At 50.2% G+C, this 17024-nt stretch overlaps 1 protein-coding gene and 1 long non-coding RNA gene across 4 annotated transcripts in view; one reads left to right on the top strand and one right to left on the bottom strand.

Moving 5' to 3' along the window:
* Positions 1-9374, bottom strand: part of ABCG1 (ATP binding cassette subfamily G member 1) — a 68918-nt gene extending 59544 nt beyond the window's left edge. For both annotated transcript variants that reach the window (XM_027546814.1, XM_027546819.1), the window contains exons 1-2: positions 9230-9374; positions 2322-2562 (exon numbers count right to left, since the gene is read on the bottom strand). In XM_027546814.1, the coding sequence (XP_027402615.1) occupies positions 2322-2562; positions 9230-9271 (283 nt within the window). In that variant the 5' untranslated portion in view covers positions 9272-9374. The remainder of the gene's footprint in view (positions 1-2321; positions 2563-9229) is intronic.
* On the top strand, positions 7355-11410 carry LOC113895525. 2 transcript variants are annotated; one of them, XR_003511862.1, is made up of 4 exons: positions 7355-8563; positions 8821-9110; positions 10094-10227; positions 10642-11410. It is a non-coding gene; the product is annotated as an uncharacterized LOC113895525 (long non-coding RNA). The 2 variants fall into 2 exon arrangements; XR_003511864.1 differs by lacking the exons at positions 7355-8563; positions 8821-9110 and adding an exon at positions 9560-9772.
* The last annotated feature ends 5614 nt before the right edge of the window (positions 11411-17024 follow it).

Genomic DNA, 17024 nt, shown 5'->3' with positions numbered 1-17024 from the left:
GGCCCTCATCCTGAGCCTACACAGAGGTTACTTCAGGGCAAGTGTCTACCCGGAAGCCACCTGGACAAGGCTTCCTAGTAGGCCACTGGCCATGGACCTTGGTGGCCTCTCCCTTGCTGATTAAGAGGCCATTTCCGTTGACAATCAGCATGACCAGTTCTCACAAGTAGAGACTATAGTGTGGGCAAGCCACACATCTGGCCAGGAAGTGATATTCTTCACCTGCCAGAGCCCCAAGTGAACACCTGCCAGGTTGGATTTCAAACCAACATTCTGCCTCCGTTTTCAAATGTTGGCATTTCTTCATTGCAAGTTGTCTCCATTTGAAATTTGAAAAATACCCATCTAAGCACTTCTAACATCATGATCACATTTCTAAGGCCACACACAACACGTGGACAGAAATCTGTTCGTGTCTCCCACAGGTTTGCCACCATTTATCTATAGAGACACATCAGGTCAAAACCTCACAATGTCCTCCTAGTCACTTAGTGCATTTTTTCAATAAAATCTTTGTTCAAGTGAAGAAGGAGAAAGCTGGAAATTTATGTTGAAATTTCAAGAGGCTCAAACAAATAGGCTCCTGAGCCTCTCACAGAATTTCTTTGTTAATGAAACAGGCTGGCACACCCTGAAAATATAAGTCTCAGATCACTCAGATACTATCAGCTGTTGATAGTATCTGTTTGGGATCTGTTCCTGGTTGTGGTAGCAGACACACAGTCATCCCACAGTCAAGCTGGCTCCAAAGTCCCAGGGATCTGTCAATCAAGGCTCTAAAACCATGGTTCCAAGGAATTCTGGGGTGCCACACCAACCATCTCAACAGATTCGTGTCAAAGTGGTAGGAAACAAAACGAAGGCAAGAGAGGGCAGAAAGATGAAAAGTTAAAAAAAAAAAAAGTGAGTCTTGGTGGATCTTCTTAAAGGAAGAAGAATAGAGCCTAGATTAAGTTAAAAGGTTTAAACAATATAAACATTTAGAAGGTACCTGAATCACCTTGTTCCAAATTCCTCATGATTTTCCAGTTGTTTTAAATGGTTCATTAGAAACTAAAGACCATCGTTTCTGGGTGACATCTAAGATGTCCTCTCCCAGTCACCTCCCTCCCCTGCCTCCAAAGATGGACGTGGGTTGGGTACACAGAGCTGGGGTGAATGAGGAGTGAATTCCATGGGAAGAAGTCAGTCAGGCTTGAAAAAGAAATACCAACCCAGGGAGGCATCAACTCTACACTCTGAAAATCCAGAGCTAGCAAAGGAGTATCTCCATTGTGAAGAAAACTCAAAATATCATCAGTTGTCGATTCCCAACAACAAGCAAAAGGGCAGTGGCAAACTCCTGTGTGTGCGCGTTTCCCAAGATCTCTGAAGTCTCACCCGCTCCATCAGCTCTTCTGTGTTTATGGCTAGCCCACCAACACCCCCCTGAGTCAGTCCTTTCAAGATCTATAAACATATACAACTGGTTTCCAGAGAGGTTACCCTAGGTCAGTGGTTACTTTTCAACACTTCAAGCATGGGAGGAAACACCTGGTTTCCATTTTTCTCTGAAACTAAAAAAGTCCCATCTAGAAAGACTAACGTTAACAACATCCAATAAAGAGAACCCTCCGTGTTCAGACTGGAAGCCAGCACACAGGAAAGTTGGTCAAACTTTGTGATCATGTCAGAGATTAAGAACTACTGTGTGATTCACAGACACAGAAAGCAATCTTGTGGTTACCAGAGGGAGAAGGGGAGGGATAAATTAGGAGTTTGGGGTTAACAGATAAGACACCACCATGTATGAAATGGATAAACAACAAGGACCTATTGTATAGCATAGAGAATGCTATTCAATATCTTACGATAACCTTTAATGGAGAAGAAGCTATAAAAATATGCATATATATATATATATATATAAAACTGAATCACTTTTCTTTACACCTGAAACCAGCACAACATTGTAAATTAACTACACTTCAATTAAAAAGAGAAAAATAAAAACACTCAAGATGTCTCTTGAGTCATCTAATCTAATCTGTTCATACCATAGATAAGAAAAAAATCAGGCATAAAGCAATCAGACAGATTGGCCACAGCAGAGCCGGAGTGGAAAGAGACAGTCCCCCACCTTCCAGACCCAGATTTTTCCAAACCACCTGATGATTCCTTCAAGGTTCCGCCCACTGCCGAAGGCTCCTCCCACTGCCGAAGGCTCCTCCCACCGCCGAAGGCTCCTCCCACCGCCGAAGGCTCCTCCCACCGCCGAAGGCTCCTCCCACCGCCGAAGGCTCCTCCCACCGCCGAAGGCTCCCAGCAGTTCCGCTCCCTACCTTTCTTCCTCCACCAGGGGCCTTCTGGGACAGAGTAGGAGAGGTCCTTGAACTCAATGTTCACTGCCGCTCTCCGAGGCAGGGAGGAGAGGCGCTGGGCTTCTGTGAGATTGTTGTCCTCCTTCTTCAGATGTCCGTTCAGCAGCTCCTTCTCCACGGTGTCCCTGTCCCTGTTGCTGAAAACTACCTCGTCCACTGAGACGCACACTGACTTGGGCTCTGTCATCCCTGAAGAGCCGTTCTAAAGAGACAGGAAAGAAGCGTCGAGAGCGAGTGTAAGCTACATCACGACAAGGACCACAAAGACAGAACCGTCCATCAGAGTCATCTATCAACACTCCTCACCCTCCACCGCGCCTTCAGCAGCACAGGACGGATGCTCCTCTAGAGGAGTTCCCTCTCTCCAGCCTTCACTTCTTCTACCACTATAAATATGCTAAAGATAAACTATGAAACTGATCTACTGTCTTATTTAGGAATCATAACATCTAATCACAAAACCAAAATAAATACACCACTTGCCTCAAAGAACGAAACATCAGCCACCCTAAAAAATTATCTACTTACAGTCCACTTGTTAAAAAACCCAACAAAAATGCATGAGACTGCTAAGAAATGCACAGATGAAAACACTTTATGATGATCTCCTTCAGTACCTCCCTGGTGTAACCTCATACACATTTTTCAAGAGCAATGGTATCACTTGGACCCCTGGGAGTTGTTCTTTGTGTTTTCCTTATAAATTTTCCAACCACCCTACAACTCTCCTCTCTCACTGTATCTTCATAATAGCTCTGAAGTGTTAGAAAGCTTGATTTTTTTCTCTGTGATACAGACAAGGAAACTGAAGCACAGACTATTTTAAGGAACTCTACGATCAAGTGAGGGGCAGAAGGGATCCCAGAATATGAGTCATCCATAAAAATAGGTGCCTCTTCCACTGCATCACCAGGATACCTAATATGTAGCTCCATTGGCCTTTCAGGCTTCCACTGGGAGTCCACTGAACAGATGACCCAAGAACCAAAAGTATTTATGCAGAGAAAGGAATATCCTTTCTAATGGCTTGGCAATGCTGAGCAAATCAATATGCTTCAGGCACCTCCAAAACACAGAAGAACCCTGGGGTGGACAAATAATGTGCTGTGCTTTTTCTAGCTGTCTCTTGAATCAAGAGAGAACATTCCCCCATGCCAAAAGCGTAGGCCTCCAGTGACACACCTCCATACTGTTGAAGGCAGTCCTCCTGATCTAGTCTGATCTGGATGACCATCTTTGATAATTCAGGCCCTTCTGATGGCTGTACGCCTGGGTAGCCCCTGACATACTGCTGTTTGTTCTAAACAGGAATAATATCACACTGTTATTTTTCCATAGGTTTGTGGGGTATTTCTTTAAAGTTGATGGCTTTTTGATCGTTATTGTTTCTAATAAAAAATCTAAAACAAAACCAGAGGGTGGACCATCAATAAACATTCTTACAAACCCCAGCAACTCTAGTGACCCAAACAAGCCCTCTCCCCATTAGAATGACCTCTTGTGTGTACAGTGACTGCATCCTTAATGAGCTGACATTATTTCCATCATGGGATTTAAGGCCCCCCACAATATCAGAGGATGTGGAGGTTTCAGATCTTTAAAGCAGGAGTAAGGAGATGGGGAGATGTGACCACAGCGGTTTCTGGTTCTTATGATACTTGAAAGTGTTGGTTTGCAGTTTAAGAAAAAGACACATACACACACACACCTCCCAGGCATCTCTCACCTCTGGAAAGCTTAACTGCATCAGAACTTAGTTCATTGACTGTAACATTCTGTGGATAAAAATTAAACTGCAGAGTAAAACTCTTGACAAAATTAATCTTGCTTTGCTGCTGGCACCGAGCACGTGAAGTGCTTCAAACGCAAACATGAGTGGGTTCGTGCATCCCCCACACAGTCGGGTTTGTGTCAGCCTGACAATGGGCCTGCTCAGAGCGTGGGCTGTGGAGGAGCCCCTCCTGCGCCCAGGAGGGCGCTGCAGGGCTTCCGCATCCGCGCTGACCCAGCGCCTTCAGTGATGCGCCCCCTTGAAGGAACAACAGAGACCCTGCCCCAGTTCTGCACGAGCTTGACTTTGACCCACCAGCGCGATGCTTACCTTCAACTCCAGCACACAGAGCAGCCCCAAATGCCATCCCTGTGCCACCTGTCTTGCCCTTCCGGGAACAGGAGCTTCTTTCCCGAGGTTATAACCCAGTTTGACTCCACAGGAGTCCTGGAAGCACCAGTCCTGGCTTTGGCCCGGTGTAGGGTAGTGGAGGAGAAGGAAATGGCAACCCCTTCGGGGCGGGGGTAGGGGGGTGGGGTGGTGGAAGGGCTTGAGGGGAGCGGCGGGGCTCAGCGGTAAAGAATCCTCCTGCAGTGCAGGAGAGGAAGGAAAAGGGGTTCTATCTCTGAGTCAGGCAGATCCCCTGGAGGAGGGCTTCGCAACCCACTCCAGTATTCTTGCCTGGAGAATCCCATGGACAGAGGAGCCTAGCGGGCTACAGTCATTGTCGCAAAAGGTCCCACGCGACTAAGCACGCACGCATGTGGTAGTGGAGAGACCAATGGTCAGGGCAGTTAGCTCCAGGTCTGGTCCCCAAAGTCTGTCCTCACCCCCCACCTTGAAAGGTGAGATGTCTGCATCGCGTCCTGAGGCTCTAAAGTCTGGGTGGCCAATCGCTTTGTGTTCAGTTAGGGACGGGGAGTTTCCAGCAGCCCCTCCCCAGAGCGTGGCCTCCTTCCCCCTCCTGCCAACGTGGACCATCCTGAGGAAGCCCAGGGACACGTCGGGTCTCGCAGTGCTGATGAAGCCCACACGACACGGAGATGAGCAGCCATTACTCCACCCTCCTCCTAACTGGAGCACATGCCAACCTGGAGTATGAGGAGGGTCTGACTTCCCCCTCTACACTTATCTACTCCCTCCCCCTCCCCCCCTCACTCTTAGCCCAGATAAAGCCCTGGGGATCAGCAGCCAGCCAGCCAGACACGCTCAGGGCCAAGACTGGGCCCCAAAGAATTTCAATACGAAGGGGCCAGGACTAGAAGGAAGACGCTACTGGGACCCGCAGGGGTCACCCAGTGCAGCGCGGGCCTGGGGGTGTGGGACACACGGTGCTTCTGAGGAAATTGTGAGCTGGGCTTAGCAAGGGGAGGTGGGGGAGAGGTGCTGCTTCAGGACGGTCCCTGCGAGGGAACAGCAGGTGCGAAGGCTGGGCAGCAGGAGAGGGCGGAGCATCTGGAGACCGGAAATTCAGGGGCTGGAGCGCTGATGTGGGGTGGGGGGAAGCGCTTCTGGAACAAGATGGGACTAGAGAGGCTCACCGGGTCCACACGGTGGAGGGCTTGCCAAGCTTGCTAAGGGATTTGCACTCTATCTGGAAGTCTCTGCGGGGCCGCAGAGGGATGTCAAGGAGGAAGTAGCCAGCAGCCGAGTAGCTCAGCAGGGTGCCGGAGCCCTGGCGGCAGCGAGGTGGTGGGAGTGAGTGACCTCCACTAGCTGGGGACAGTGGGGAGGGAGACAGATGGACGGGCCGGTGGGACAAAGCTGGGTGAGTAAACTGATTTGGAACTGAAAGAGAGAAGCCAGAGGCCCGTACTTTCTATATAAAGTTTTGAATTATTATGCCTCCTGCGTGGTAGGTAAACGATTATGAACAATAGCGACTATTCATTCAGTAATGCACGACAATGTGCCCAATTACACTCCAGGCTGCATAGATTAGTCCCCTTCTGTCTCCATAGCTCGACAGGGGGTATACCCTTTTCCACTCCACTTCACAGAGCCTGAGGCCCCACGGCTAAGGAGAGGCTGAGCTGGGGGCCAGCTCCTGCAAGGTGCTCCCACAAGCAGCATCCCTAACCACGCCGGAATATTGCTTGGCTTTCTATAGGCAAATTGCAGTAGTCCCTAAGCCATCCTAGCCCCTGTCCATCACAGGCAAAGCCACAAGAGACTGGGGAAACTGTACAAGCCCACCTTCCAAAGCAACCAAAGGAATGCATACCATCACCCGTCATCTTTCCAACGGGTGTCCAATTAATAAAATCCTGCAATCCTGTCTGATGGGAGGTAGTGGCTGTCACTCCAAAATAGACCAGCTCTCTTCAAACACATCCTCTGAGGATGTAGGTTACAGTTAGCTTGTCCTTAGCCTTCGGAGCTCATTAAAAATGAAACAAATATATCTTCCCTCCCTATTCGTTCCCTTTCATTGTATGCTTCCCTATCGTACCAAAGCATTGTCTTTGCCCTCTCCCTCCACACAATTTGTGCTGCATAATAAAAGGTAAATAATAGCGAGTACATTCACAGGTGTTGAATGCCAAGGAGACCCATTTGGACTGTTTCTGCTTGCTGTTGGTAAGAATTTTTTCTTGACCGCTGATTTCCTTGCACATCGAGATACCTATTTAGCTGGGGAGGGTCTCTAACAGTCAGCAACCCCCACCCCCACCCCGGACCATAGTGACACTGGTTCACTCCCTTTACTCAAGGAAGCCTAGTTGGAGATAGAAACTTTTCAGCATCTTTTCACAGCATCATGGGAAGGAAAGGAAAGAGGAAGTCACAGGCTCCAGGTACTGGCATGCACTCTCGGCACTTCTCTCCCTGCTGCCAGCTACAGTGTCCACCTAGACGAGTGGACCCTGCATTTGGAGGGCAGACCCCCCCCCCACACACACACACACTGGAACCTTGAGCACACACAAAGAAGGAAAACTAGGTCCAGCACCCTCAAGAGCACTGCCTAAGGGAAAAGAACCCAAGTGTCAAGCCCTTAATTAAGCAAAGGCCAGGTGTCACTGATACGGTCACTCAGAGTGCCAACCTCATCGTCTCCAAAACCTGGCTTCCAACAGCTGCAAATGCCAATCCCATTGGGAGCCCTGCCCACCCCACCCAGCCCAGCTCAGGGACTAGCGAACACGGGTGGGTGATTTTCCCACCTCCAAGGCACCTTCTCTAGACTCACACCTGGCAGTCAGCCCTGGGCTGGACCCTAGAGGAAAGTTTAGGGCCCTGGGAATGTCTCTAGGGTTCTGTTTATGACTTGGGTTGAAATTTTAAATTTAAAAAAGGACAGGGTTTTCAGGGAGAATGATTTTCACATTAAAAAACATTCTCTGAAAAAAGTGAGCTCAGCCTCATGTGAAAGAAACACCTAAGTTCTGGTGCTGCCTCAAACCGTAAGGTAACATTCAGGAAATCTTGACAAAAACATCTCTACCTTAAAACATTCTGATTCACTATTGTCCCACAGGAATAAGCCACTTTTGCAGCTTTGAAAGGGCTTCAGGAGTTAGTTAGCAGGCACCTCCAAGACCTGAAACTTTCTTTACCCACAACTAACAACAATAATCTCCTTCATTTTCCATTCCCAGCATCATTCTGGAATCCCAAAGAAATGAACAAGTGCAAAATGAAAAATAGTCAAGTGTTACCCAAACATTCAACCAGATAAAAGCAAACGTCATGAGGGGGGTGCCTTTTTCATTTGGGCATCCCTCTCATATATAAGAAGCTAGGTCATAAAGGCGGAGTCCTTCCAGAGATGGGACCCGGCTTGTGGATCCCCCTGCCCCTGGCTCTTTCCTGCTCTGCGAACCTCCTCAATGTGTCCGCGGCCTCATTCTCTCGGTTTACACAAAATCATTATATAATGAGCTGGCGAGGGTGGGTATGTTCTACAGTAACCTGTTTGGAATCATAGGATGCAGTTGTCAGAGCAGAGCATGCGCAGAAACCCGGCTACGTTTTTTTTTTTTTTTCTTTCGCTCAACGCAAGAGGTAACTGTCGGTCAAATCCTGCGGAGCCCTGCTGACTTCAAATACAGGATGCTAAAAATGAAATAAAGGCAAAGGGTGGGGAAGAAACCCGTGCGTGCTGTGCACGGTGGGGTTACAGCTCATGGGAAGTGACTAGCAGGATAGTAAACACACAGACAAAGGACAGAAGAGGGATGCATGGGGGGGTTGGTAGGGGGAGGGCGAGATGGCTTGGAATACGGAATACTTTATTCTATCTGTACTTTAGATGACCTGAAATCAGTCCAGAAGTACCTCACTGCACTGCCGGTGTGCTGGGAATAGAAACCAAAGGCCCTGGGATGGGTGAGACAACAGTTAGTTTGTTTTTCTTTTTTCTAGTGTGAGTTTATGTTTTAAAGGAGTAAGAGGAGACTCCTGACCATCTATAGAAACAGCATTTACTGTAAGTGTCTAGCAAAGAATTCGCCTGCACTCGGTGGTCCCTCTACGGAGCTGGCACCCTTGGGAAGAGTGAGATGAGCGCCTTTGTCCCCACCCCAGTCTCTCCCCAGGGTAGAGAAATGTGACCCAGGGTAGCCCCTCACCTGCCTCCCCCTAACTCCGCCCGCCGCCCCATCCGGAGCAGGTCTGGGAGAGGCTGTCCCCGGGGGCGAAGGGGCAGCCCAGGCTCTCGACCATCTCTCTCTTTTGTTCCCCTAGACAGTGCCAGCGCTCCGGAGAGCAGCGCAAGAAGCGCCGGATCCTCAGGCTCCCGCCACGCGCGCGGGCAGACGGATGGGACCCCCTTTCCCTCTGGCCCAGGCTGCCGCCCCGCCCCAGTATACTATGGGTCCCCAGGCCGGACACCCTGAGGCGGACGAGGTCAAGGCCATCTGTCCAGTTATGGGACCTCCTCCTTCCCTTCCTCCATCCCCTGGCCATCCGCCTTCCCCGCGTCCTCGGCTGCAAGCAGCATCCTGAGGCGTCAGGTGGCCAGGGCCCGGGGAGAGGTGAGTCGGGCGTCCCCCCCGGGGCTCACGGGCAGGTGTCAGGGTGCGGGTCTTTGTGCGTTTCTTATTCTCCCGGAGAACAGAACCCAGCCCCGGGGGCAAAGGATGCGCTCACTCACCATGGCGGTGCCGACCGAGAAAGTGGCCATCAGACAGGCCATGCCCCGGGGGCGGCGGCGGCGGCGGCGGCAGGGACAAGGCTGCGGGCGGCGGGGACGGGCGGCGGGCACGAGGCTGCGCTCGCACCGGCTCGGCTGCTACGCGCCGCGCGGGCTCGGGCTCCAGCTCTACAGCTCTGGGGCCCCGGCCCCGCCCACGACTCGCCCACTCCGGCCCCGCCCTCTACCAGCGATTGGCCGGCGCGCGGGGGCGGGGCGGAGCCGACAGGTGCGCGTGCTCTTGTTTTGCTTCTGCGGGGGCGCGGGTGGCCCAGTTCTTCGCGTCTCGGCTCCGCTGGCTGCCTGAGCGGCTGGCCCGGCAGGTGCCGAGGATCCTCCCCGGACCCCGAGTCTTCCAGTTCCAAAACTCGCGGGGGCTGGGCCAGAGACCCTGGGCCCCCAACTGTCAGCGGGGGGTCCCCGTCAGGACTGCCACCTCACAGACTGTAGTGCTGTGCCGGGAGGAAGAGCGGCAGAGTTCGTCTTGGGAGGGAGAGTGGAAGGGTAAAGGAACTTCTCTCTCTCTCTCTTTTTTTTCCCGTTGTTGGGCACCTCTCTGCCAGGTAGGAGCATGAGAACTAAAGAAGAGGAGATGGCCGCTCCAATACCCGCCCCCCGTTACAGCTCTGTATCTGGGGCACCAGCCCCTGCATACTGAGGCAGCACATTCACTCATTCACCCAACATTGCTGGGTGCCAGATGCAGAGTTAAGGCCTGGGTAACAAAAGGGTGCTAGGTGAAGATGCCCAGGCCTCTGTCCTTCCCCAGCGCCCCAACTCCCACCTTAACAAAAAACCAAAAACTTTTTTTTTTTTTAATTTTAGATGTAGTGTTCCCAGTACCTGGCCCACAGCTGTGTTCATGTAAATGCATAAGGAGAGAAACCTCAGACACCCTCTCATGTGGCCCCAGACGGGAGTATCAGATGGCCTGGCTTCTGCTAAGACCCTTATTATATGTAAGTGGAACCATTTCCTGGTAACTATGGTGATAAGACATTTCTTACTCCCAATCTCAGAAGCTAATACTTTTATTCAGTGGTTTGCATGTCGGGACCACAGGTAGGAATGCATCCCTCCTCACCTCCAGCACACCTGGGTCACCCCTCCCCACTTTTCCTTGGGTTGGTGAAGCCCCTGCTTTTCTCATGGGGAGAGGGAGCGTGGCTTTTCACACCAGGCAGGGGGCCTTCACACCTGAGGTCTCATGACCATAGGCAAAATCGCCCCTCGAATCAAAGGATGGAGGGAAAGGCAGTGTAATGTATGAGTTCAAGGGCGAGAGGGCCCTGCTTTTGTCTGCATCGTTCGCTTGAATGGTTCTCGCACCACCTTTATTCTGTTGTTAAGAAATCTGAGTGTTGTATCTCTAGGTGCCACTCGTTCTCTACTTGCCGGGCCCACCAGGCTGTGTGGTGCCTTGAACATGCTGAGCAAGGAGGCCAATGAACTCCCAATGTTCTGGAAAGAGGTTTCAGATTCACAAGCCTGTCTATGAGAACTGAGACCCAAAGGTAGGGATGGAGGTGCCCCATCTCTGAGACCTGGGATTTGTGGGCATCCCTGAAGCCCACCACTTGCCCCAGGGCCAAATGGAACACAAAACAGGGGCGAAAGACACAGCAGAACGCGACCATGGAGGAACTCTCCATGAGAATCCACTGGACCGTGCTGTGCAGCCAGGACAAGTGACAGTGTGGTCCTGCTGCCCTGGCGTGTATTCTCTGCCCGAGACTCACTCTCCTCACTGCTGGATATGTGCTTGGAACATCCTTCTGGAACTGCCCCTGCCCCCAGCTCTACACCTGCTGATTCGGCCAGTGATTGGTCAGGTACTGGAAGTGTAAGGCTCTGCTCGCCGAGCTCCTGGGAATAGCCAGGGGGACATGTGGAGCCTGAGGATGAAGCCAGAGAGGGAAGACAGTGGTAAAGTGGGTCCTTGCTGGCTTTTCCGTTACAGGCCATGGAGAGCTCCACTTACACATCTGTACATGGGGATAACAATCATCTCAGCCACGTGGGAAATAATGTGTGCTCCTCTGCTCATGGACACATAGCCAGCGATTCTAATCCTTACTAATGTTATCCTTCTTGTGCCAAATTTGGGAATAAGCAAATGGTGAATAAAGTCAGTCAGATCTGTGACGTGGCTATTGGGACTTCTTTGGCTGTAAGTGACAGAATGCCCTCTCCAACTGGCTCAGGGTATTTCACTGTCTTAGGTAACAGGAAGACTCAGGGTGCACTGGTTTCAGGCTTCAGCCCTTGATCCCAAGCTCTGTCCATGGCTTTGCTTTCTGTCTGCTGGCTTTCCACTATGGGAGGCTGTCACCACATTGCCCTCCCAGTAACAAGCCTGCATCCCATCACTATGACCAAAACCAAATCAGGTCCACTCTTCCATCATTAAGCATAGCCAAGCTGCTGACACTGGAATGTGAGGCAGGAAAGTGTAGCCTTAAATGCAGGGCACCAAGCCAGGAATGGGGAGACAAGCCTCAGATCCACTTCCACCGGCTCTTTGATTTTGGGATTTTTTAAAGGGAAAGAACAAAGAAGCTTGGGTTAATTATCATCTGTGACAGCTCTGAGTCATGGTATCAGGAGGTAGGAGGTCTCTGGTGGTCCATGGCTCAGGGCGTGGACCTGAGAATATCTTGCCCTGGAGAAGCAACCTGGGTACATATATTAATGATGAATCTATGTGCTGTGCTTAGTCACTCAGTCTTTGCAACCCCATGGACTCTAGCCCATCAGGCTCCTCTGTCCATGTGATTTTCCAGGCAAGAACACTGGAGTGGATTGCCATGCCCTCCTCATAATGGAGTGGGTCTCCGTGCCCTCCTCCAGGGGATCTTCCCAACCCAGGGATCTAAATTTGGTATGTTTTATACTTGCTCTGTGAGATTAACATATTTTGTAAATATTAATTAATAATTCTTTGCCTAAGTTAGAGGAACTCTTATTGTGTAGTTTAAGGGACACCCTGCCAGAAGCACACTGGTGCCACTCAGGCCTCAGGTCTCTCTCCTGGCCCTGGCCTTTCAGAATCAGTCCTGCAGGTGTCCCACCCTGGAGACTATGTATATATCTGCAGTTGCACCCCCTTCCAAACCATCTCATCCCTGATGCTATGCCCCCTTATAATCCGTGCGTCACCTAATTAATTCACTATTGTGTTTCCTGTCTGCCACACTGCTCAAGAATATAAGCCCCATGTGGGCAGGAATATCCACCCACTTATGGATCATCAGCCCCAGGAGCAGTGTCCAAGCTCATGAGCTACTCAGTCAATACCTCCCACCCCCCGTCCCTCTGGATCCTCCACGCTGGTTGTTCCCAGTGTGCATGAAGTGCCCAGAGTGGAAATGTGCATGCCTGTCAGTGTTCCACCAGGGGGGCTTCTCCCCCATTTGGTGCCCACCATTGCCCAGATGGGCTTTCCTGGTGGCTCAGTGGTAATGAATCTGCCTGCAATGCAGGAGATATGGGTTTGATCCCTGGGTCAGGAAGATCTACTGGAGAAGGAAATGACACCCCACTCCAGTATTCTTGCCTGGGAAATCCCATGGACAGTGGAACCTGGAGGGCTACAGTCCATGGGGTTACAAGGTTGAGCATGACTGAGCAACTAAATCACCACCACCACCACTATTGACTGGAGTAAAACAAACAAAAAAACCTATGACAGAAGGCTGACCCCCCACCTCCTTAGTTCCTCTCATCATGTTGACACCTGCTTTGCAGCAATGTGAAAGCTTATGGGATTTCTTTCCCCAAAGCCTCAACCGAGCTTGACTTTGGAGGTGTGGTGTAGGAAAGCATTTGTTTGCTTGCTTACTCTTTACAACCCAAGCTCTGACTCTGAAGGTAAAGTTATCAGACAAATAAAAGCAGAATCTGGTGCCTCAGCAACCACTAGGAAGGGTGGGGCTTGCCCCTTCCTCAGACTGGCGGGGATGGGAGACATAGTGGGGCCTTTGGGAGGCAGGGATGGTCTGGGGAACCCTGCCCTGTAGTACTCCCAGGCCCACAATATAGCAGGTATTGGTCACTGGAGGCGTCCCGAGGGGAGACTTGCCCTTGGCTGGGCTGGAGACCTGCTTTCAGGTCATGGCCCCTGACCTCTTGGCCTCTGTGGTCCTTCCACTCATGTTGGCAGAGTCATCGGACCCCTTCTACTTCTGTTCACACCACCTCCATTGCTTCCACTTTTAAAAAGGAGGAGAAAGAGAGAAAGAGACAGCGAGAAGAGGTGAGAGGGAAGAAGGAAGACAGGAAAGAAGGAAGTGGAAAGGGGAAGAGAGAAAGAGCCTTGAGTGGGAGAATAGGAGTCTTAGCCTTTGATGGAAAGGGTGGACAGGGGAGCAGATGAGCAGACAGACGCACAGACAGAGGCTGCCTGGGAGGATGACAGGCTAAGCCACACACCAAATGGGAACTCTATAATTGGTGTACTTTTAAGAAACATTGTTTTCCTGTCTATGGTTTGTTTGATTCCTATTTTACTAGCCGTCTTGACTCCCTCAGGGTTCCCAGTGGCTCAGTGGTAAAGAATCCACCTGCCAACGCAGGAGATATGGGTTCCATCTCTGGGCCAGGAAGATCCCCTGGAGAAAGAAATGGCAACCCACTCCACTATTCTTGCCTGGAGAATCCCATGGACAGAGGAGCCTTGTGGGCTACAGTTCATGGGGTCACAAAGAGTTGGACGCGACTAAACAGCAACAGCCTAACTTCCCCAGCATCTGTCTCGATCCAGATGCCCCCCCATCACATGTGAGCATCAGCCCAGCTCCAGAGAGGGGCCCTGCCATCCCCCGCCTGCCACAGGTGATAGCAGGGGCGGGGTCACCACTGAGAGTGTGGTGCAGGTGGAGAGAGGGAGAAAAGAGCCCAGATGGTAAGAGGGAAGGTGGAGGTGAGTGAATGAGAGAAGGAACAAGGCAGGTAAGTATTTTATAAGCTAAGTTAGCAAGAGGCAAGGTAACCATTGCAAGCACAATATTTGTTTTCTCTCATTAACATGGAACACAGAGTGGTGGGAAAGATACAGGAGACCAGCTATTTCTACAAATGAAGAAAGAGGAAATAGCATCTGGCAATGAGATGACCTTCACAGCTGAAAATTAGGAGAGAAGTCTCAGAGGCAGACATCAGAAAACTATTGGAGGCCTCCTTCCCCCACAGATATAGAAGCATGTCCCCCCATAAAAGATGCCAGCTGGGGAGTAGATGGAACCCCCCAGGCCACGGGGCACCCACTTTTCTTCTGGAAAACTGCTCTCCCCAACTCCATGTACTCAATCCAAGACAACCTCCACCCAGCGCCATCAGATCATTCCATCTAATGGTTTGAAAAGTACAGTAACATGTGTTACCCTCTGAGATGCTCGGAACAGCCCTGCAGGGTCAGAGTGCAGGTGCCATCACAGGAACATGTGTGCATTTGATTCCCAAGCCCCAGGAGCAGGACAAGTCAGGCCTGCTGGAACACAGAGTAACTTTCCACGGCTCCGAAGACCACAGCTCCAGTCCACTGTGCTCAGCACCCAGGCCACCCAGCAGAAGTCCTCATGCCTCCTGGAGACACCTGAACTCTCCTGGGATCTGCCCACCACTTTTCCTCTCCCCAGGCCTGGGAAATGTTTCCTCCACCTCCTGCCTCTCCCCTCTGGAGACTCAGCTCTATTCCTTCCCCTCTGGGAAGACCTGACTGTCACTTTGCTGAACCCTGGCTTTTGAAAGCAGAAGTCTGGTTAGGGAGATTATCTTGTGTACACTTGGAAACTTTCAGGGCAGAGCCTTGCAACTCAAAAGTCCCTAAGGCAAGAGAGAATCAATCTAAATTTTTTTTTTTTTTTAAATCTTGGCTACTTTTTAAGGGAAAGGAAGCGGGGAAAGCTCCAGCAGGGAAATTAGTGTCAGAGATTATCTCAGCAAGTTATTTCCTGCTGCAGAAAATAAGGGGATGGAGACTGCACGAGGTTTGAAACCTGCCTGAGACCAAGATGCCAAGGCAAGAACCCAGCTCTCCTAACTCCTGATGAGCACCTTTTCCACTTTTTTACAGCTGCTAAGCATTTGATACAAAGAGCCGATTCATTGGAAAAGTCTCCGATGCTGGGAAATATTGAAGGCAAGAGGAGAAGGGGATGGCAGAGGATGAAATGGTTAGATAGCATCACTGACTCAATGGACATGAATTTGAGCAAACTCCAGGAGATAGGGAAGGACAGGGAAGCCTGGCGTGCTGCAGTCTATGGGATCGTGAAGAGTCTGAAACTACTGAGCGACTGAACAACTATAACAACATTTGTTGAGACTACGTCAAACCTATTTCTAAATGGCAGAGAACTAGCTACAAGTCCAAGTGCAGTCTTTTAAAAGTCACAGGCAGACTAGAGGGGAAATGGAATAGACATGCTTTTCTCTATTCCTCGCCCCAGTACAACTAAAAGCTCTGGACATAATACAAAACAGACCTGAGGAGACTGTGGAAGGTGGAGTGGACAAGGCAGGGTGGCCAGGACCTGGGGACCCAAAGCAACACATGGTGCTGAGGTCTCCAGGGTTTCTTTTCACTGCGTGGATCCCAGACGCTCTGCTGAAGAAACCAGCAAACCAGAAGTGGCAATTGGCACAAATGAAAAAGGTCCCACAAAATACTACTCTCTCTAGCCACAGGGATGGAAAGAGAGCTGCCTGGCAGGATGGAAAATCTGTAGACAACTACCGCTCTGTTCCTGCAGAATACCATGCAGTAAACTCCGTACACTACCCACACCAGCAAAGATGAAAGGGGAGCCTAGATTTTCACTCTCCCCAGGCTGTCATGAAGCACCCAAACCTGCCTCATCCCCCATCAAAACTGTATCAGAGAAGGCCAGACAGGGAGTCTGGGACCCTTTCTCTTCCTTCCCTTCCTCGCTGGAGTGGTGGCAGAGGAGACACAGTGGAATGAGCCCTCGCAGCACCAATCAGTGGTAATGAGAACATGATCCAAACCACACGTGGAAAGTGTGTGGGGAGCAGTAATGAAGTTCACCTGTCCCAGCCAGGGAGGTGTGGGTAGTGACCAGTAGAGGGTCAGGATTCCAGTCCTTCCCAGCAGTAACGAGAAATCCCACCCTTGAGTGAGGGATTCTCTGCTCACAAAGAGTGAGCAGAGAACCTAGAATTCTACCCTCACAGGCAGAATGAGGTAGTGCTCCTCTTCCCTTCCCTGCCTAGTGATGTCAAAAGAAGTCAGCTAAAACAGAAGGCTTAAATAATATCTAGCATCTTGTAACATTACACTGAAAATATCTAGGTTTCCATAAAAAAATCATTCATCATCCAAGAATCAAGAGAAGCAAAATTTAAATGGGAAAAAAGGCCAATCAATAGATGCCAAAACCAAGATAAAAAAAAAGTTACAATTACCCAACAAAGATATAAAAGCAGCCATCATAAAAATGCTTTAGTGAGCATTTGGGAACACACGTGAAAGAAATTGAAAAATAGAAACTCTCAACAGAGAAGTAGAAGATGTAAAGAAGAATAAAATGGAAATTGTAAAACAAGAAAAAAATGCAATAACCAAAATGAAATAGTCAGTGGACAGTCTCAACAGCAGAATAAAGGGGAAAAAGAAAGAATTAATGAAATAGAACTATAAAAATCACCCAGTTTGAACAATGCAGACAAAACATGCATGTATGATAAGTTGCTTTAGTCATGTTCGACCCTGTGCAACCCTATGGACTGTAGCCCA

Source organism: Bos indicus x Bos taurus, chromosome 1 (assembly GCF_003369695.1).
Source record: "Bos indicus x Bos taurus breed Angus x Brahman F1 hybrid chromosome 1, Bos_hybrid_MaternalHap_v2.0, whole genome shotgun sequence".
NCBI lineage: Eukaryota > Metazoa > Chordata > Mammalia > Artiodactyla > Bovidae > Bos > Bos indicus x Bos taurus.
Note: the sequence above shows the minus strand (reverse complement) of the source record. Positions and strands in the feature narration are given on the sequence as shown.